Genomic DNA, 22,634 nt, shown 5'->3' on the forward strand with positions numbered 1-22,634 from the left:
GGGTTTTTTGCACTTGAGTGGTGACAGCGTACCATCCAAGGTCAAGGAATCTGTGACCTTGGGCAGTTTTTAAGCAGAAGCCTATAGGGACAAGGTATTTTTAAAGTCTCTTCTGGGCCCCCCTTCTGCACGTAAAATGCCAGAGTGCGGAACAGCCTTGACACCAAGTTTTAAAGAGGCTCATGTGCTGGGTCTCAGACCAGGGTTTTTGAGCTGAGCAGGCTTGGTGCAGGCAAACCTGAACAAATCTGCACCTCAAGCTCCAAGGGTTATCCTCATCATTGATTAAAATCCATTTGACAGCTATTTTCACCTTCCAGTTGGTCTTGGCTCATGACATGACAGTGCTGTTTTTAAAAAAGTCTGGAGTATCTCTACCCACAGAGATCCCATACCTGCCTGGGACCTGAATCTTGTGCTATTCTCCTTTTAAGCCTCTAGCTTCTTGCTTCCTTTTCTTATCCTGGAAAGTTTATTTCCTGGTGGTTATAATATCTGCACATAGGTTCTCTAAGATCAGGGTGCTTACTTCAGAGGCACCCCTATATGATCTACAAGGACAAGGTCCAGTTGCAACCTTGTGCAGAATTCCTTCCCAAAGTAGTTTCACAGTTTCATACCAGCCAGGACATATATTTAATGGTCTTCTTTCCAAAGCCTTACAAATCGGAACAGATTTAATGCCCTGCATGTGAGGGAAGGCACTTGCCTTTTAAATCAAAAGGACAAAGCCATTTCATACTCAATGCAGTTGTTTGTTGTAGTGGCAGGCACAATGCAAGTTTGCCCAGTGTCTGTGCAGAGGGTTTCATCCAGGTTCATGGCTTGTATCCATTACTGCTATGATTTGGAAAAAATGCCTCTATTGACAACCATGACTACCCACTTAACTAGGGCACAGGCTTCATTGGCAGCTTTCCTGGCCCAGCTACCGAGTCAAGATATATGTAGGGCCGCTACCTGCTCGTCTATTCACACTTTTACATCTCATTATGCACTCATCCAGAAAACCAAAGATAATGCTACCTGTGGCAGAGCACTGTTGCAAGCCACCTGACCGTAAACTCCAAACCCACCTCCAGGGATACTGCTACCAATTCATCTGGAATGGAATTGACATAACAAGCACTCAAAGAAGAAACAGTTTCCTGCCTTTCATAACTGTTGTTTTTTGAGGTGTGCTGTTTAATGTCCATTCCATTACCTGACCCTTGGTCAAAGTTGGCAGCAAGAAGGAGCTGAGAAGAGGTAAGGCCAGTGGCACCTAATATACTAATGCATGATCATTGCATTTAAGAGGCACCATAGCCGATATTTGTCTTACCAATATGAATATTGGTAAGGTAAAAATCTCCGACAGCTGTGAATATGGGTATGCACATACCTAGAATGGAATGGACATGAGCAATGCATCTCACTGAAATGATTACGAAAAGTAGGTACCTTTTTTCTGTTTCTGTTGCAAAGAACAGCGGGTATTCTGTGGTAGCGACAGAGCCTATATATATGTACAGGAAGGCTCTCCCACTTTCATTACAATAGTATATGTAAAATCAATTCAAGCAGTGTCTTCCTACCTGGGAAAGGCAAAAAACTAGATGACACTATATAGTGTCACTACACTATACAGTCCCCGAGTTACGCGGATCCGACTTACGACGTTCGAGTTACGAACGGGGTTTGCTGCCCGTCTCCCTGGTCTGCTGAAGACCAGCAGACCAGGGAGACGGGAAGCAAAGCCTCTGAGGACGCCGGCAGCAGGACAGCCACGGTGCGTCTGGGCTGCCCGCGTGCTCCGCGGCTTTGCTCCACGTCTCCCCAGACCAGGGAGATGGGGAGCAAAGCCGGGGAGTACGCGGGCAGCGGACAGCACAGACGCGCTGTGGCTGTCCCGCTGCTGGCATCCTCAGAGGCTTTGCTTCCCGTCTCCCTGGTCTGCTGGGGGTGGGGGGCGCAGCTAGTACCCCCCCACCCCCCAGCAGTCCAGGCTTTTCTCCGGACGCCTGTGGTAGAGCAGCTGGGGCGCTGCTGGTTGGTCCCGCAGTGCCGCTCTGGGCGCTACTGGACCAACCCGGCAGCACCCCAGCTGCTCTGCCCCAGGCGTCCTGATTCAGCCGCTGCTGGTCAGTTTGTCCAGTAGCGCTGAGGAGCGGCGCTACTGGAGCAACCCAGCAGCACCCCAGCTGCTCTGCCCCAGGCGTCCCCAAGTCAGCCACTGCTGAAACTGACCAGCGCTGACTACAGGAAGCCCGAGGCAGAGCAACTCTGCCTCGGGCTTCCTGTAGTCAGCCACCGGTCAGTTTCAGCAGCGGCTGAATCTGGACTCCAGTTCCGACTTACATACAGATTCAACTTAATAACAAACCTACAGTCCCTATCATATAGTTCTTATGGGATCTTGCTATCTAATTGTAGTATATCTCAGAACTATTTAGTTACTACAGTGATGGGCATTATAAGAAACCAGAAAACAAAATAATTATCAATGTATTTGTTGTCATACTAGTGCTTGTTATTTATAAACCTAAGCTGATTTTTGAGATGTAAACAATTTTACACAAGAGGTTGTAGGGTAATTTGATGTCCTGAAGTTCAAAGCTTTAACTGAGAAACTTCACATCATTCTGTTTTTCAGATAACTGTATTGCTTGTCAATGTTCTTGTTTCCTTTGTTGACTCTCCTGCCAATCCATATTATAATTTTGTAGCTTTTAACCTTGTGTGTATTCCAAGCAGTCCCATCCTTACCCTAATGCAGAATACGCAATTGTTTAGGGCACCTGAAAATTTGAGGCACTTAATGTCCACCCAAATGCCTTTTCCTATCCTGGTTTTGTGGCTATGCTTCTTCTGGAGAGGATCTAGTTAACTTAAAAGTGAAAATATCTGCCAGGCCTATTAGCAAAACACTGAACTTGTGAAAGGGCCATTCAAGTGGTAAGCCATTTAACAGACATTTGCCAACTCCAGGCATATACTGTCAGCTTCTGAATTTACTTTGTTTGTCTATAAGCCCTTAGTTTAAAATTTGCTTTAAAAATATTTCATTAGTGTGTTGCTGAAGATTATAAAATCGCCTCGCTAAAAAATTGCTTCCCCTCGGGTGCTATCAGGAATAAAAGCATCAGTTAAATAGTACCATAAATCCTAAGTATGGCCCAGGTTTCAAATAATCATATCATCTCAATCCTGCATGCACAAACATTACAGAATTTATATTATCATATTCAAAAGTCATATTTTAAAACTTCGAATACAGACTCCATAATATACATGAAAATTGTGACAAATGCATATTTGCAGGTGATACCAAAACTAAAGTATCTTCTAATTGTTTATTAACTGATATTGGTGTAAGAATACTATATAATTACCATATGGTTAACTGATAGGTATTCAAAGAAGAGGAAGAAGCTATCAAAGTTGATCTTCATGAAGGCTGTGGTAGGACCAAACTTTTCTGGCTCATGGCACTAGCAGATTCTAAAACTATGAAGGCTATGGTGGAGTTTAGAGAACAAACAGGTAAAAATTAGATATTTCTTGATCCTTACTTATCCTGTTTTTTAAGCTTCTCCAAAAAATCAGTTTCTGGAAATGTGACTCTTAATCTTTGCATTAGTGCTTTATTATTTTTTATTTAAAATAAAACACTGAATCCTAGCATAATGGTTATGCTTTGAAACATCATGTATATGTTTGAGTTTAGAAACTTTGTAAGCTCATATTTTTGTTTTGTTTATATACAGGGCCTAACACAGTGTTATCAAGATTAAGGATCCTAGGCACTACAGTAAACAATTTAAAATTATTAGATATTTACCTCTAAAGTGCTAGAAGTTTTTTAATGTGGCATTCTTAGGTTGATGATACCTCTTTATTCACTCATCGAACTCCTATTTTAGTCAAAGGCAGTACTACTAATTAAGAATAGCCCATAAATAATTGCCACCTGTGCATACATTTGAATTATTTATAAAATGCTTTTATTTTCTTTTGAGGAAGGTAAGTAAACTGTATAGAAAAAACCTTATCTATCATGGACAAACATGAAGATGGGTAATTAGAAAAAATATATAAATTAATAGTTTCAGTACCCTTGAACAATGTTTAATGCTAATTTTTTCAAAAAAACCAAACTTTTTCCATTTTCCTAAAATACAAACATTTTAAAAGTATCAATAAGGTTTAGCCATGGACATAATGTCCACTTGACTTTTGAGTAGTCATTATTTTCCAAGTATTGTGTTACATTTACAGAGCATTTTAGTGGTAAAATTATAGCCGTGTCATTAATTACATCCTTTTCACAGAGATCAGAATGTTCATATATGTTGGCCCCTGTGCAGCACCTATAATAAGAGAAACCATCTGTGTACCTGCCTGCTTCAATGTACTCCTCTTGTTGCCACAAGTAATAGGAAAAATACTCTATTATCTTACCCTTGGCTGATGTCTGAACAGCTTAATTTTAACTTTAATAGTATGAGGTTGGAGGGAATCCCAAGAATCAGAAGTGCTTTATTGCATTTAGTAAAACAAAGTAAAAAAAATCCATATACTTCACTCATGTTTTTTCCATTTTCCCCCTTCCCTCCTCAAGGGATACTGTTCCTTTCATTGTAGCTAGTGGATTTAGAGAGTACACACATTTCTGCTTTTAAAATGTAGCTCCCTGTACACTTGTTTAAGCTTTAGGGGTGCAAATGTGATGGTTCTCCCTTCCCTCCCCTCCCATACTTTATGAAAATAGGCTTATGATTATTATGATGCGTAACTCAGAGATGCTTTGAACAAAATACCCGATGTAACCTATTAATTTGTATGTTGCAGTCTGCTGGATCTATATAACCTATTTTGATGCATGTATCATCCTTGCATCGTTTTAAATGGGCTAATGAGAGCCATTACATGTGCTTCCAGAAGCCTTAACAACTTGGTGTTCAACTTAATGACTTGTAAACAGCCTTGTTCTTTGTCGGGAGGCATCCCTGGGGGTGCTCTACATCAGGTGTTGAGCGCCCCAGTGCTTTTCAACCAATTTTTCTCAGCAGTGTATCAGGGACCGCGCATGCACAGCGTGCAAGAGCCTCCCTCAGTACTATCGCGCATGCGCAGCCCCCCTCTCTTCAGTTCCTTTCCACCGCCCCCAGCTTCAGACGGAACTCTCCTGCTCTCGCAAAGACTTCTCCTCATACACTTCTTTCTTCAAATAGTTGTTTAATACTAGCTTATTTCCAGTTTTTGTTAATAGTTATTTCACTTGTTTGGAGTTAGTGTAAAACAAACAAACAAAAACAAAAAACTGCATGCAGTCTTGAACTCCGATCGCCAGCCACCCAACTTTAAAAAGCTGTGGGCTTTGCAAGAACTCAATGCCTGTCTCCAACTGCACAAAGCTGAAAAGGCGCAAAGACAGAGAGCTTCGCCTTAAAATGTCCTTCTCTGACAAGGACAAACACCATACTTCCGACCTGGGCTCGGATCTGAGCAATACACCAAAGAGGCAAACGTTCCTTAAGCCATCAAAGGCAGGGCGAGCTCTGTGAATCAGCAGCCCAGAAAGCAGCACACTGAAGGGAGAAAGTCACATTGCTCAGGCAATAACTGCTTGAGCACATTTGACCACCCAGGGGCGAGCACAAAAAGGGCAATAAGAATGTAACATGTCTGCCCTTACTGAGGCAACAGGTCTTCCCATGCTTGCCTCACATTCCGCGCTCTGACACATTAGTGCTTGCCCTCCCACCGGCCATAGGAACTCTTCCCGGTCCTATCACAGCACTGAGGAATCTCCTCACAGACCAATCACTGGGTGCCGGCCCCCCCTCCCATTACCAGGGACCCCTTAAACTAGCGCTGCCTCAGCAGCACAGACAATTTGTTTATAGTCAGCAGAGCTATCCACGCTGCATACGCCCCTCATTAGCCACAAGTACTACAAAGACCTGGCAATTTCTCCCAATTTACATTCGCCTAATTTGACTGATAACATACATCCTCAATCTCCATTCTCTGATTACTCTGACTCCCTCTCTGAGGATGAGGAGGAGTGTTTACCTGCTTTTTCACCTCAGCTATATATGAAGGGGTCTATATGGTCTGCTTATCAGCAACAACCAGATTTTCTTAGAGCACAAATGGCTCCCTGGGTTCCTTATTTTTGGATGCCACTGCCTATGCTTTGCCCCCCACAGTGGCAAATGTTCAATCAACCACCTCAACAATATAAAAAAAGACCAAGCATATGGTGCAACCCTGCTCTCCTTTAAACCTGTCACCCCACACTTCTATGAGGGGAACTGACAGTGAAAGCCATTGCTCCCCAATGTTGGCTTCTACATCTCTATTACTTTCAACCGCAGCCTCAGCCATAGAGCAGGCAATGTTACCACCTACTATTCATACCACCGATGATCTCTCCTCTTTCCAAGATTTATTTAAAAGAGTTGCTAATGATTTGAATATATCTATGGAGGAAGTTCAGGTTTCTCACTAACATCCTCCAGCCCAGTACAGCAATAAAAATGGCACTTCTTATTAACCCAGCCAGCTTGGAACCAGCTAAAACCCTATGGCAAACACCTGCATCCATCCCCCCAACATGCAGGAAAGCCGATCGAAAATACGATGTTCCCCCCAAGGGTTCTCAATTCTTCTTTTCACACACCCCATCCAACTTCCTCATAGTAGACGCTGCGCAGCAGAGAAACAAACAACAGAATTGTTCCACCCCATCCGAAAAGGACAATAAACGTCTGGACACATTCGAAAAGAAGGTTTATGCCTTGGCCACTCTTTAGATGAGTGGCAAACTACACTGCTTTACTAAGTAAATACGACTTTAATAATTATACAAAATTCAATGCTTTTATTGAAGATATCCCTGACAGCAAAAAGGCACAGTTTCAGGCTTTTGTCTCAGAAGGCCAGATAATATCGCGAATAGCCCTGCAAGCTGCACTTGATGCAGCAGACACAGCTAAGAGGACTACGGCAACAGCAGTCACTATGACACGAGCCTCATGGTTCAACTCTTCTGCATTGTCCTGCCAAGTCCAACCATCAGTAGAAGACCTTCTGTTCAATGGAGAAAAGCTGTTTTCTGCAAAGACCAATGAGCTGCTCCAATTGATGTAAGATTCCAGAACTATATTGCAGTTACTTGATACCCAAACCCCTATGACGAGACAGAGACAGTACAGTTACCAACCATATCATAGGTACCCACAGTTCACTTACCAGTACCAGAGACAAGACCATGCCCCGTACCAACAGAGGGGGCGCAATAGGCAACACCGACATCGCCCTCAGACTAATAACCCCAACCGCTCATCCCAACCCAGCAAACAAATTTGAAACAACAGTCGAGAGATGTAGAACCACACCATAAGCACCAGAGCTTGAGATTGGTTCCAAATCTCCTATTTTGTTTATTACCTTTCCTTTCAAATTGGGTAACTCAGACACTTTCCCTAGGATATACCATCCCCTTTCTCTCCCATCCCTCTCCCCAACCACCCACCCCGTCCCTCTTCAGGGACCCCTCTCACGAAATCATACTACAACAAGAAGTGGACCGTCTTCTCGAATTAGGAGCCATAGAACCAGTACCCCAAGAGTTCCACGGAACCGGTTTCTACTCACATTATTTTCTTGTAGAAAAGAAAACAGGCAGTTGGAGACCAATCCTTGAGCTTTGATTACTAATTAAATACATAAGGAATCAAAAATTCAGAATGGTTACCCTAAATACTATTATCCCAGCTCTGGAGTCTGGTGACTGGCTTTCTTCTCTCGACTTGCAGGACGCACATTTTCATGTATCCATTTGTCCCCTCAGAAACATTTTCTCCGTTTCACTTTAAGTCTCCAATACTATCGGTATACCGTACTGCCCTTTGGTCTCTGCACTGCACCAAGGGTATTCACAAAGATGCTTGCAGCTGTCACTGCTCACCTCAGAAAACAAGGAATCACAATTTACCTGTACTTATACGACTGCCTTATCAAAGTGAGGACCAGTCAAGACTGTTATCAAGATACAGGCAGTCCCCGACTTACGCGGATCCGACTTATGTCGGATCCGCACTTACGAATGGGGCTTTTCTCGCCCCGGGAGCTCATGGGCGGCGGGTTGCCACCCGTGTCCTCCGGGGCGAGAAAAGCTTCTCCCGGTCTCCCTGGTCTGCTGGGGGGGTCCAGCAAAGCCACTGGACACCCCACCCCCCCCAGCAGACCAGGGACACCCGAGCAAAGCCGCCCAGGCGGCGGGAGTCCCGCTGCCTGGGCGGCTTTGCTCATTTGCCCCTGGTCTGCTGGGGGGGTCCAGCAAAGCCACTGGACCCCCCCAAGAGACCAGGGACACCCGAGCAAAGCCGCCGCCTGGGCAGCTTTGCTCCCGGTCAAACGAGCAAAGCCGCCCAGGCGGCGGCTTTGCTCTGGTGTCCCTGGTCTGCTGGGGGGGGGTCCAGCGGCTTTGCTGGACCCCCCAGCAGACCAGGGGGACAGAAGCAAAGCCGTGGAGCACGCCCGCAGGGGGACAGCCCAAGCACGCCTGGGCTCTCCCGCTGCGGGCGTGCTCAGCGGCTTTGCTCCCCGTCTCCCTGGTCTGCAAGGAGACGGGGAGCAAAGCCACGGAGCACGCCCGCAGCGGGACAGCCCGGGTGTGCTTGGGCTGTCCCGCTGCAGGCGTGCTCCGTGGCTTTGCTCCTGTCCCCCTGGTCTGCTGGGCGGGGGGGGGGAGGGGTGCAGCTAGTGCCTCCCCCCCAGCAGACCAGGCTTTTCTTGCCTACCTCTGGGGTAGAGCAGCTGGGGGCTGCCGGGTTGGTCCTGCAGCGCCGCTCCGGACCAACCCGGCAGCACTCCAGCTGCTCTGCCCCAGGCATCCCCAAGTCAGCCGCTGCTGAAACTGACCAGCGGCTGACTACAGGAAGCCCGAGGCAGAGTTGCTCTGCCCCAGGCTTCCTGGAATCAGCCGCTGATCAGTTTCAGCAGCAGCTGACTTGGGGACGCCTGGGTTTCTTAAGTTGAATCTGTATGCAAGTCAGAACTGGCATCCAGATTCAGCCTCGGTTGAAACTGATCAGTTTCAGCAGCGGCTGACGCCAGTTCCGACTTACATACAGATTCAATTTAAGAACAAACCTACTATCTTGTATGTAACCCGGGGATTGCCTGTACTGTTACTGTGATAACCTGCCTTCACTCATTAGGCTTCCTAATAAATTACAGCAAATCAATACTCATGCCAACCCAAACAATCCAGTTCATTGGAGCGCTCAGCTCAATTCGATCACAGCCAGAGCCTCTTTACCGACAGTCAATTCGCATCAGTCAACTTGCAAAATCGCTTCAAGAGATACCAGTAGTTGGGGTTTACAACTGCCTTCAACTATTAGGTCACATGGCATCATGCAGTCCTGTGGTCCCAAATGCACATCTCTTTATGACAGGAGGTCTTAACCTTTTTTCCTTCACACCTCCCCTGAAAGTGAACTTCATGTTCAAACCCCTCTGGGAGCCATTTTGTGCACAGCCTAGCCCCGCCCCCTCATCTGACAGGAAGCTAAGGGGCGTGGCTAGGACTATAAGAACTCTGCCAGGGAGCTCAGTCAGGGCCCAGCCTCTGAGGGAGACAGAGGCCTGCCCAGAGCTCCTGGCTGACGAGGCTGAGACCTGGCCCGGACCTCCCACAACCTTCCCACAGTGAAGGTTTCCCTGCCTGGGCCGCCGAGGCCTAGCCAAGACGGCCAGCAGGGCTACCCTCTGACCTAGAGGAACCCAAGGCTCTACTGGTGCCTGGCGATTCGGAGGACAGGCCTGAGCTGAAGGCCCGGCTCAAACCCCGAGGCCTGCCTGAACTCTGGGACCTGGCGAACCAGCTGGACGCTGAATGCAGCTGTCTGAGCTAATTCCCAAGTCTGACGGCTAGTGGCGCTGTGCAGTGAGTGAACCCCGTTACAATGCCTAAATGAATAATATGAGCTTTTTACTTTGAACCTTTTCCTAACAAATGTACGTAATATTTGAAGATGAAAGTCGGCAATGCTCACGTACTGTTATTGTAGTGTGTCGTCACATAGGCCTGATTGATTCGCACTGCTATTGTAGTGTGCCGATCTCTAGAAGTTAATAGGAAATTAATGTTTATAATTTTAATTCATAATATTAATTATGTAGAAATCTAAACTTTAGAATTTTATCCAGTGAGAAGGCAATTGCGATAAATTTTCTGGGAGGCACCTCACACCTCCCCTGTATCCCCTTCACACTTCCCCTGGGGAGGCGCACCTCACTGGTTAAGAACCCCTGCTTTATGAGATGCCTCCATGGTTGGCTTTGACGCAGGTACAAGCCACACATCCATCATATGAACAAAATGCTCACACTACCACACCCAGTGAAAGCATCCCTACACTGGTGGACAAAATCATCCAACCTGTGCATAGGCATCCCCTTTCGAACCCTGGACTCCTCTGTAGTTGTCACTACAGATGCATCCCTTACAGGTTGGGGTACCCATACAGAAGGCCGCACAGCACGCAGCCTATGGTCCCTGGCAGACTGCATGCTCCACATCGTTGCCCTCGAACTCAGGGCAGTTCGCCTGGCATGCCAAGAACTGTTGCCCAATGTCACAGGAATCCACATAAAATATATACAGACAACACCACAAGCATGTTCTGTATAAATAGGCGAGGCGGTGCCTGATCACACAGGTTGGAATACTTGTTACACCTCAAACAATCACATCTCTCCCTCAGCTCAGTCAGGGTCCACGTAGCAGCCATTTCAACCTTCCACGCAACAGTGGAAGACATCACAGTCTTCGCACACCCAGTAACCAAGCAATTTTTGAAAAGTCTGCAGGCTCTATACCCAGAGGTGGCACCCTCTCAAGAGCCTTGGGACTTATACGTGGTATTAACAAACCTCACAAAATCACCATTTGAACTCATGTCAACGTGTTCCCTACGCCATTTATCCTTAAAAATGGCATTCTTAGTAGCAATAACATCAGCCCGCAGAGTAAATGAGATGGCTGCCCTGATGGCAGAACCACCTTTCATGATCTTTTTTAAGGACAAGGTCACGATGTGACCGTGCCCAAAATTCCACCCCAAGGTACACTCCCCTTTCCATTCGAATCAGACAATATAGTTACTAGTATTTTTTTCCAAAACCCCACACTAATGCATTTGTAGCTCAGATGCACACCCTAGATGTCAGGAGGGCTCTCTTCTTCTACATCGACAGAAGAAAGTCTTTCAGATCCTCTTCTCAACTTTTCATCTCCATCACAGTAAAGGAAAACAAATTTAATCACAGAGATTGTCACATTGGATCTCAGAATGCTTTGCTACTTGTTATTTGCTAAACAACCTACCTTTGCCAATTCTGATTCGGGCACACTCCACAAGGACAGTTGCCACATCCATTGCTTACCTGAGGAAAATCCCACTCCATGATATATGTGCAGCAGCCACGTGATCATCAGAAAACACCTTTGCAGAACATTATGCACTCACCTCAGGACCCCTCCACCATACCAAACTAGAAAAAGCTGTACTACAAATGGCATACTTACCTAATCCGAAGTCCTTGCCTCCATAAGAAAATATTGCTTCAAGTCACCTGACATAGAGCACCCCCAGTGACGCCTCTCGAAAAAGAAAAGGAGGTTATTCAGCTTCCTGTAACTGACGTTCTTTGAGATGAGCGTCCCTAGAGGTGCTCCACTACCGTCCCTTCTGCCCCTCTACTTCGGAATGCCCTTATGATAACATCTATAATACATTATTTGCCAGGATCCAGATAGAAAAGGAACTGAAGAGAGGGGGGCCGCGCATGCGCGATAGTACTGAGGGAGGCTTGCGTGTGCCACACATGCGCAGTCCCCGATACACTGCTCAGAAAAATCCATCGAGAAGCTCTGGGGCGCTCAACACTTGATATGGAGCACCCCCAGTGACGCTCATCTCGAAGAATGTCAGTTACAGGAAGGTGAGTAACCTCCTTTTTATCCTGTAAGTCCAAAGATGATTGGACTAATAAGGCATGATCATACCACCCAGTATTGGGATTCCATTTTGACCCTGGTAGTTTTCCATAGAAGAGGAGGATGTAAAACAAAAGGATCCTGTCCTGGGGGAAAGACTATTTAAGAAATGGAAAGCTGAGCCCTTTGTCTTTGTCTGTCCTGGAAAACCCTGAAAGATACAAAGGGCTGGAGACCCAGGTCAAGGTAAAGAAGTGTCTGACCTGAAGATTATGTCTACAATGAGAACAGTACTTTAGGATAAGAATCTGCTTACAATACGTTTTTTAGTGAATTGGAACTAGTTATGCATTTTTTTTCATTTTAGCGTAATTTACTTTGATCTGTCCTTACTTGCAACCACTTAAATCCTATTGTTTGTACTTAATAAAAACACTTTTATTTTCTATCAGGAGTAGTGTAAGTAATTGTTTCCTGGGGAGAATGACCAGTGTGCGTATCTTTCTTTCATTGATAAAGAGGGCAGACATCATTATGAGCTTTCTTTGTGTAAAACTTTTACACAGAGAAAGATGGATTTATTGTGGTTTTTATCCCTTTGGGGGGTTTGTTTCCTGGGTGCTGTGTCCTAGAATTGCATCCACCCGGAGCTGAAGTGATTCAGGCTCTGCATTGCTCTTCAGGGGGACAGTAACCCCAACTCTGTGCCTTGTCTGGGGGAGATAAAAGGATAGGGTCCTGCAGGACAGAATGATGGGGAGCCCCAGAGACCAAGAAGATGAGAGTCATTAGTACAGTGGTCACCAACCAGTAGATCAGATCTACTGGTAGATCTTGGAACCTCTGACAGGTGATCCTGACTGGTTTGTCCAAGAAGCTATCAAGTGCTGGCTCTTCAGTTGCCCCTCCACACACTGTCATGCTGCTCCTGCCTTAGAGCTGCCCCCCTGGGAGCCTCCTGCTTGTTGTGCAGAGTGTGGGAGGAAGAAGGGGGGGGGGCACTGATGTCAGAGTGTCCCTCTTCCCCCCACTCCTGTACCCTAACTCCACACAGAGACAAGGGGATGGCGGGAGCTTGGCAATGCAAATCTGTCACTCTCACATATTGTCTGTCATTCTCACAAACACACATTGTTCTTCACTCTCATCTCCCAACCCAACAAATAGTGGGGGGTTGTTGTTACTTCTGCTGCTTGCAAAGTGAGTTATTTTGGGTTTTTGACTGGTCTGTGCACTTCATAATTTTCATTTCTCTCTTACACTTTAATGTAATTTTTGATTGAGTTCTAAAATGCCTAACCTGTCATTGCTGGAGCAAGCTCCACATGCTGTCCTTCGCTGCAGATACCATTCCTGCAGCTCCCATTTGATCAATAACAGGAAAATATGGCCAGTAGAAGCTGTGGGCTCAGTGCCTGTAGATGAGGGGCAGCACGTGGCACCATGGAGCCATTGCTGTACATGCCATATGCTTTCAGGAGTGATGCAGAGCCAGCTGAACCCCCTGTCCCAGCTCTGAACCTTCTTCTGCACTCAACCTCTTGCCCCAGATGTGAGTCCCCCTGCACTCAAACTCCTTCCCACAGCTTGTACCCTGAAACTCCTCCTGGACCCCAATCCAGCACCCTGGGCTAAGCCTCAGGCCCCTCCCTCCCTCCCTCCAAACTCTTTGGCTCAAGACCAGAGCCTGCACCCCAATTCCCTGCCCCAGCCTGGTGTGAGTGAGTGAGGATGGGGGAGGAAGGAGGATGGAGTGAGCAGGGTGAGGTCTTGGAGAAGGGGTGGAACAGGGGCGGGGCGGAAGCAGGCAAGGGTATTCAGGTTTGTGGTAGACCTTGCATCGCAGTTAAATAGAAAAAGTGATCTTGTGGTTAAAAAGGTTGGAGACCACTGCATTAGTATGATCAGCACACCAGAGAACAATCCCAAGGGGTCTTTTGTGACTACACTCTGTCTCAGCAAACATTTGTAAATTAGGCAGTACTTGGAAGATTTCCTGCTCCCTTTCTTGATAAACTTGATAAAATACTTGATAAACTCCTCTTTTGAAGGGGAAATATCTGGATATGTCATTTCATGAGAATTGAAAACATTTAATAATGTAAGAAATAAAATAAACGCGTTGAAATTCCAAATAAGGGTGAATTAAACTAGGACTAATAATTTTTGTAATCAAGCTAGTTCGGGTTAAGCATGAGATCAAGTAAATAGTTTCCAGCATGAAGTAATTAAAAACAAAAACAAAGCCTTCCTCTCTCCACTTTGGCTATAATTTGCTTTAAATTAGTTCAACAAGAAACTATCTTTTTTTTTTTTACATGTACATAATAAGGTGTCTGGCAAACTTGTAGGTGTTATCACATTAATAATAATGCATTTCTTTCAGCTTCCTCTGCCAAAAATTTGCAATATTTTTCATATTCTTTTGTAATATTTGGTGGTCCTTAGAGATGTGATTCTATGATTACTTGTGAATATTCCATGAGCACAGAGTTCTGCTAGCTCATGCTTGAGAAAAGTCTAGATTGATTTAATTTTCTTAGCAATTACATTTGTCTTACTCATTTCATATGATAGTTAAGTTTGCTTATTAGTATGTTGGCTGATAAACATTTCATTTTGGTAAATTCTGATGTTTGTTTTGTTTGTTTTGTGGGCCTAGGCAAGCCAACCACCAGCAGCTCTGAAGCATGTCGTTTCTGTGGCTGTAGGAGTGGAACAGAGTTATCAGCAGTAGGCAGTGTTTGTTCTGATGTAGATTGCCAGGTACATATACAAAACCATCTTTATCTCATGAAGATGAAATATCTGTAAATAGTTAAATTTTCAGCTAGGAATACAAGGTAAAAGCCAAAGGCCCTGTCATTCAAATAATTTCAAATTGTGAGTAATAACACCATTTGAACTAATGAAACCCTTTACATGAATAAGAATTAATTATATGAGTAACGGTTTGGAGCAAGGGCAGGCAAAATATAACTTGTGGGTCGGATCTGGCCCACAGCCTAGCAGGAGCCTCAGCCAGGCTTTCTGACTGCCTCACCCGCATGTGCCATTCAGAGAAGCCTGCTGCAGGCCCATGTGGGAGGGGGAAGAGACTGTGTGGTGCCCCCACCCCCAGCACAACCTCGCAGTTCCCATTGGCCAGTTTGCAGCCAGTGGAAGCTGCCTGTTTGTACTCCTCCACCTGGGCTTGCAGCCCTCAGAGAACCATATAGCCACTGCAGCCAGCTGCTCTGAGCAATGTGTGGGGGGCTAAAGCAGGCAGAAAGCCTGGTTGAGGAGCCGGCTGGCCAGGAATCTCCCAGGTAAGTGCCTCCTGCCAGAGCCTGCCTTTGGTACCCTTGCCCTTCTTTTCCCCCATATACAAATTCTCTGCCCCCTCCATACTCTGCTCCCCCCACCTGCACCCCTACCCCACATTAATCCAAACCTCCCACTTCTACATACAAAACCCCTCTCAGATCCTGCACCCAATCTCCTATCCCTGGTCACAACCAAAATCACTGCACCCCTGCCCTTGGTCACAACTGCTTCCAAGACTCTGCACTCTCTCCTGCACCCCTCCGCCAAGTCAGAATCCTCTCCTGCACCCATACTCCCTCCCAGACCCTATATACCCTCCTGCACCCCAATTCTCTGCCCTGGTCACAATCCAAACCACTGCACCCCATCCTGCATCCCTATCGCAGGTCATAAAGCCATCCCAGGCCCTCAGTACACCCCACCTCCATGTGTCATCCCCCTCTAAGATCTTGCAGCCAGTCACAACTCAAATCCCTGAATGCCCTCCTGCCCCAGGTCAAAACTTCTTCCTAGACCCTGCATTCCCTCCTCCAGGTGAGAATCTTCTCTTGCACCCATACCCCCTCCCGGACCCTGCACCCCATTCATCTGCCCCAGGTCACAACTCCCTCCCAGATCCCACCCCTTGTCCTACACTCCAGTTCTTTACCCCATTCTCCCTTCTGCACTCAACCTCCATTCCAGACCCTGCACCTCCTCCATTAATATCATAGAAGAGTACGGTCCCTGACCACTTTCCAAATTCTTGGAGTGGCCTCCCATCAGAAATTATTGCTCACCCCTGGTGTGGAGGATTGGGCACCAAGTTTGTAAATATGTTGTTCATTGATGGATGGTATGCACCAGCTGTTAAGTGAAGTGAGTGTGGGGTAACTTGTTTTCTTTTTAATTTCTCTGGATCATCTTTAGCCGTGTTTAGTTCTCTCTCTCTCTCTCTCTCTCTCTTTTTAAAAAACTTTTCCTGTGGGACGACAGAGTGATGTCATCATGTCACTCTGCATCCCGCAGCCCCTCCCTCAGCCATCCTGACTCCTCCCTCCCTTCCTAGTACTCTAGCGTGGCTGAAGCCACACAGTCTCCCCCCCCCCCCCCACACCCACGTTTACATATGTAAAAATGTAATAAAATTAGTTTGGGATACCACGTTTGCCCTGAGTCTCTCTGCCAATCTATATGGTCTTCTCTTCCCATTTTTCTTATTTTTTAAATGTTTCTTCTCTCTGAGAAAGTGACTGACACTATGGGGCAAACAGTGAATCTTACTGTTAAAAAACTGCTAACAAATGCATAAAAGGAATAACAGAGAAAAATAATTCAAGGTTCTGTAATGCGTTGGATCAAAAATAATTTTTCTTTAAATAAAGTTTGATTAGGGTTCTGCTCTTTGGGTTTCAAAAGCCCAGTTAAAACATCTATTTTGCTTCCAAGTTTGAGCATGCAAGATGTATTCCTAGCTATACTGATGTCTGCTCTCTACCTTGAGTTTTCATTGTGGATAGTAAGACCACTTCAAAAGCAACTGTACAGTGTACAGAATTATTCTTTGGTGGAAAAAATACTAATTTAATTTCTTTTAAATAGGAGTATGCTAAGGTAGCTTGTAGCAAGACTCATCCTTGTGGTCATCCCTGTGGAGGTGTTAAGAACGAAGAACACTGCTTGCCATGCCTGCATGGTTGTGATAAGAATGCCACAACTCTCAAACAAGATGCTGATGACATGTGCATGATTTGTTTTACTGAAGCACTTTCAGCAGCACCAGCTATCCAGGTTTGCCTTTGTTGTTTTAAAAAACGAATTCTGTACAATACTGTTAATTTTTAAGAGCTTACAATTTAATTTGAAGGGATACATTTAAGTTTCACAGAATATATAATGTCTGTGCAGAGGATCAGATTGTGTATCTAGCACTACTGCTTGCTATACTATTTGAGAATTCAAATAGGGTAGTTTTAGTGTGTACATTTCCTCTCTTTGGAATATTGTATTTGTAACTGAAAATCCAGCTCATATAGAAGTATTTTAAGAGTTTTAAATCACTACCCTTTTCTTCCTTATGTACCACTCTTTGCATGCAAGATACCATATTAAAATTGTACCCATTTCCTATACAAGCAACTTGTAGAGCATTCCAAAAAAGGGCATTATGCATAGATCTTTTAGGTGGCATACATTACATGTCTGAGGATTTTTCTGATGTTACTGTAGTTTGTATGCTAACTTGTACAGTAATGAGTGTTATGCAGAAGTTTCAGTTTTTAACTGATTTTAAAGGTAATTAATATTCTTTCTTTTCGTGGGTAAAAAGGCTTTTCAGATATTAAGATTTTAAATTAATAAATGAATTTGCAATTTCATTCCTATAATTGAGTTCCATTACAGTAGCTAATGCAAGTTTTGAATTTGCAGTACAGTAGTTACTCATACATCATCTTTTTTTTCTTAAAGTTGGAGTGTAGTCATGTATTCCACTTGCAGTGCTGTCGTCGAGTACTAGAAAATAGATGGCTCGGGCCCAGGATAACTTTTGGGTTTATGTCATGTCCTATTTGCAAGGTAAGGAAGAAGTGTTTACTGTATAGACCACAGAGTATTTACCTGTATTTTTTTTAATGTTACCTATAATGGACATTACATATTGCTCATTTTCATTCCCAGAACTTGTGTGTTCAGAGACATAATGTGCAGCAAGTCAGGCTTTATATCTACAATGTACCAACTTGTCTGTGTAGACCCCACAGCTGAGAGTTCTGTAGTATGCTTTGACATACCGCCATTTCAAACAGTTGCACATCAAAGCACACTGGAATTTAGTAATAATGGTGGCCATGGATTTTTTTGAAATAGGGCTTTTTCCTCAGGAGTACAGGATCTTTCGAAAAAGGGTTTTATTTTTGATTGATTCCTGTCTAAACAGCGTTTTTTCTTTCAAAAAGCCAGTTTTGAAAAAAAAACATGGCTGCCATTATGCAAATGAAGCGCGGGAAATTTAAATCCCGGCTTCATTTGCAGTTTCGAAGTATCTAATTTACATTCCTTTTTCGAGAAAAGGGATGTAGTTTAGACACAGCCCGAGTGTTCACCAAGATGTTGTTGGCAGTGCTCACTTTCATTGTCAAGGAAGATGGTATACGTATACGTAGAAGATGGAATACGTATAATTTGCTTTTAAAGGGACAATCACATGGGAAACACAAGAAGCAACTGTCATCCATGAAGACCTGTTTGAGAGGCTAGATCTCAACGTGAACCTTGAGACGTTCACCCTGGAACCCACTTAGTCAGCAGTTTTTCAGGGCATGGCTGAACACTGTGATATACGTACCAGACAACCCCTTCCTGTCCATTATCCGACTCATACAGCAAATCCAGATGAGCCCCAAGGACCTCCTTATGGTCCTTCCATATAGCTCTGTTGGGTTATATGACTGCAAGTACCTGTGTGAACCTGTTTAGAAGGCTTCATCTCAGATGCCAACATGCTAGGTTACAGGCTGTGTACACCCCCAGAAAGCAGCCTGGACTTTTTAATCATGCTTATTGAAGGGTTTTAGTTAACTTTTCCATCCTCCTATGATATAAAGAAATGTGTGCGGGCATCATGTAATTCCTAACTCCCAACAGCTACTATAACCAGAGACACATCCCTTTTATGCTGGAGAACACGCCTTGAAAGAAGTGTAAGACAACACATGACGACCTCAGACAGTAGCAATAGCTTCCTTTAGAGATGTCCCGCTTCTGATATCTACAGAGCAGCAACATAGAGCTCTGTACATATTTTATTTAGACATTCTGCTCAAGTGAAAGCAGCTGCCTCTGATGCTTCTTTGGGAAGAGCATTTCTACAATCATTGTGTCACAGGATTCCAGACACTCACCTCCTCAGTAGAGATATTGCTTTTGAATCATCTGAAGAGCATTATATGTAGGGACAATGACTCAAAGAAGAATGATGCATTACTCACTTTCTAGTAACTTGAGTTCTTTGGGGTGTGTTGTCCCTATGTGTAGTGCTCTACTCATCCTCCTTACCCTCTGTCTGGTTTTCCCCTACTGGAATTGGCAGTAGAGAAGAAACTAAAATAGTGGTGGCCCAGCAGTCCCTTTTATCTACTCAGTGCAGAATATGAGAACAAGGAGAGCAGGGGCACATGCTTAGAGAAACATTACTAGGGAAAAATCTGTGCCCTGCCTGGAACACAGACACAAATAGAAATCCCCTGCACTACACACAGTGACAGTACTGTATTTTCTGGCGTATAAGACTACTTTTTATACTAAAAAACATCCCCCAAAAATCGGGGGTCGTCTTATACGCCGGGTATAAACATACTGTAGCTTCGGCTACATACAGAACGTCCCTGTGCTGATACTGTATGTACCGCGCTGAGCCAATCACGGCAAGCGGTGTCATCTATTAATGCATACAAAGCCTGCTCGGATTGGCTGAGTCAGAGAGGCGGGCTATTACAACCTTTGCCAATCCGAGCAGGCTTTGTATGCATTAATAGAATACACCGCTTGCCGGGATTGGCTCAGCGCGGTACATACAGTATCAGCACAGGGACGTTCTGTATGTAGCCAAAGCTACAGTACTGTATTAGGGCACATCCAGCGGGCTGGTGTTTTTAAATGGTGTTGCCTCAGAAGGGGGGGGTAGTCTTATACGGCGAGTATAGGCCAAAACCTATGTTTTAACTGGAAAATTAGGGGGTTGTCTTATACGCCCAGTCGCCTTATACGCCGGAAAATACGGTACATTTAGGAACTCAAGTTACTCCAAGATGAATAATGCTTTCCTTGGCTATTTATCTGACAAAAAGGAGATTTTTGAGGCTCATGGCCAGTCAGCAACATTGCCAATATATCTGTAAGTAAGGAAAGTACTGTTAATGTGTGGGACTGTCCTTTTTTAAATTTCCTTGCAGTGTGCCTGGAAACGTGGTTTTCCAAAAAAAAAAAGTGAAAATCATACAGAAGTACTTGGATTGATCAATTTGTAATAATCCAAGAGTTGGATGCAATGTAGGCATTGAAAAATGAGTGACTACTTTAAGACTCTACACTTCACATTTTCCTCAGTTTAGCCTAAATTATGTCAAGTAGCAGGACTGCAGTAGCTCAACCATTAGCAAGATGCATTTTAACTTGTTTTTCAATACCACAGAAGAATGATAATGGACAGCACATGTGCATACGTCACCTCTATAAAGTCACCTCTATGAAGCTGCCAAAAGCATCTTTACGTTCAAGAGAGCTATGACTCTACTAAAAGAAAGAGATTACCATCGCTTCTAGAAAAATGGGCACATTAGAATATAAGTTCTATGAATTTATTGGTCTTCAGCATTTCCATTGCGTTGACCTTCTGTATTTGCAGACACAATAGAAGCTTGTGTAGGGGGTGATTTTCCATTGGCATGGATCCAATATAGTCTCTCCTTATTGTGGATAAAGAAGTGAAAAGGGAACATGAATAGAGAAATGGTTTGTCCTTGGCTACGCTTTTCCTCTGCTGTGTTGTTTAGACCCTTATGGCTGATGGACCTGAGTTTCACAAATTTGATATAAAAAGGTATTCCTGTTCCTCTTGAGTGCAGCAGCTGAAAACATAAAGCATCTGATGTAGCTATCTTTTCTTAAAAAATATATTCTGTATTGTGTTCTATGATTGTTCAGTATCCATTACAATGTAGCCTTTTAGCACTGCCACAATAGAAATAACTGCTGTTAGGGATGAGAATGGTTAACCGATATGCTTCACCCTGATGTGGGCAGTGGGCTGCTCCAGCCCAGTGGAGCCTGCTACAGGTATGGCACAGGAGGGTGCTCCAGCTTGGCTGGACAGCCTCTGCCATGGCAGCACACCTTGGGCAGGGGCACACCAGCTCGGCCAGAGCAGCCCCCACCCAAGATGGCCACGATGTGCCATGGGCAGGGGCACTACAGCCTGGCCGAGCAGCCCTTGCCCGCGATGGGCCCAGTCAGAGCACCCACACTCATGATGGGGAGGGCTGCTCCAGCTCACCACCTTGTAAGCAATTAACCAGTTACATTGAATGGTTAATCAGTTAACTGGTTAAATGGAATTTTACATCCCTAACTACTATTGTTATAATGAAAGTATTGCACCATTCCAAATTTCTTATCAATTTTTCTTTATTTTAGAACAAAATTAATCATACAGTATTAAAGGACTTGCTTGATCCAATCAAAGAACTCTATGAAGATGTGAGGAGGAAAGCGCTAATGAGGTTGGAGTATGAAGGGCTGCACAAGAGTGAGGCCATCACAACACCCGGTGTTCGATTTTATAATGACCCAGCTAGCTATGCCATGAACAGATATGCTTATTATGTTTGCTACAAATGCAAAAAGGTATGACCAGTGGCACTTGTTCAGATGAAGTTGATGTAATGTTGCCAAAAAGTCAGCTCTTTGTGTATAGATTATGAAACTTGGAAAAGCTGCATTGCACTGTAAAATCCAAAAAGCACTACGAAAAAAAAGTATAGAAAAAGACATAGCTCCATCCCTGTGAAACCTACAGTATGGAGAAAATGGTTCATAAATCTCAGCCCTTAGATCAGAGCTACTCAACACACGGGCCACATGTGGCCTGTGGCCCCTTTGTTTGTGGCCCACAATGCAGTTTGGGTTTATGCAGGGCTCAACACATGACCTGTGGGTGGGAGCCAAAACAAAAAAGAAAATATAATGGTCTTCTCTTGATATGCGTTTTAGTAATTAAATTCCTGGACTGTCATTGCTCATTAAAAGTGCTGTTATCTGGATGGAAATCGGGTAAATACTGCATTTTATAAACAGCAGCAGAACTGACTTAAATGGGGCCTGTGTTGTGTAGTCTTGCCTTACTTTGTATTCATGGCCGTCAGTGTGAAAGAAGCTATTTGCATATATTTGCATGTATATACAACCACACTTAAGTTGCGGCCCTCGGTATGTACTGTGAATATCATTGTGGCCCCTGGGGCTTCCAAAGTTGAGTAGCCCTGCCTTAGATGAACAGATAATGGTGCAGTCTCTAAAGAATGTGGACATCCTATTTTGTTAAAAAACTCTACTTTCCATCCATACCGTTCAGTTCTGTTCCCACTCCTCCAGTTAATCAATGCTCATGTCCCTATCACAACTCTGAACCAATTTAGTTTTTGACTCTTCTCCCAATAAAGGAACCCCGCCCCACATATCACACCTTCTCCTGGGTTTTTTCCCCAGCATTTTGTACCTAATAATTCATTCTGTACTCTCTCCCATACATGCATCTTCCCTATTTTATTCTATGTTGCATCCACTCCAGGAT

The 22,634-nt window shown here is 44.5% G+C and overlaps 1 protein-coding gene and 1 long non-coding RNA gene across 22 annotated transcripts in view; one reads left to right on the plus strand and one right to left on the minus strand.

The window, feature by feature from the left end:
• Positions 1 to 22,634, plus strand: part of MYCBP2 (MYC binding protein 2) — a 376,578-nt gene that overhangs the window by 349,122 nt on the left and 4,822 nt on the right. For all 19 annotated transcript variants that reach the window (XM_075918843.2, XM_075918845.2, XM_075918849.2 and 16 more), the window contains 5 exons: positions 3,393 to 3,525; positions 14,664 to 14,767; positions 16,889 to 17,077; positions 17,756 to 17,863; positions 21,479 to 21,688. In XM_075918843.2, the coding sequence (XP_075774958.2) occupies positions 3,393 to 3,525; positions 14,664 to 14,767; positions 16,889 to 17,077; positions 17,756 to 17,863; positions 21,479 to 21,688 (744 nt within the window). The remainder of the gene's footprint in view (positions 1 to 3,392; positions 3,526 to 14,663; positions 14,768 to 16,888; positions 17,078 to 17,755; positions 17,864 to 21,478; positions 21,689 to 22,634) is intronic.
• The window catches only part of LOC112544699 (uncharacterized), a 30,618-nt gene continuing 14,995 nt past the window's right edge, over positions 7,012 to 22,634 (minus strand). Inside the window, exons 3-5 of one of the 3 annotated variants that reach the window (XR_012900601.2) lie at positions 10,060 to 10,124; positions 7,648 to 7,706; positions 7,012 to 7,180 (exon numbers count right to left, since the gene is read on the minus strand). This is a non-coding gene — a long non-coding RNA (uncharacterized LOC112544699). Of the gene's footprint in view, positions 7,181 to 7,647; positions 7,707 to 10,059; positions 10,125 to 20,756; positions 20,914 to 22,634 lie in introns of those variants that run through there. The other 2 variants (XR_012900602.2, XR_012900606.2) reach the window with 2 other exon arrangements.

This window comes from Pelodiscus sinensis, chromosome 1 (genome assembly GCF_052426305.1).
Source record: "Pelodiscus sinensis isolate ZL-2025 chromosome 1, ASM5242630v1, whole genome shotgun sequence".
Lineage (NCBI taxonomy): Eukaryota > Metazoa > Chordata > Testudines > Trionychidae > Pelodiscus > Pelodiscus sinensis.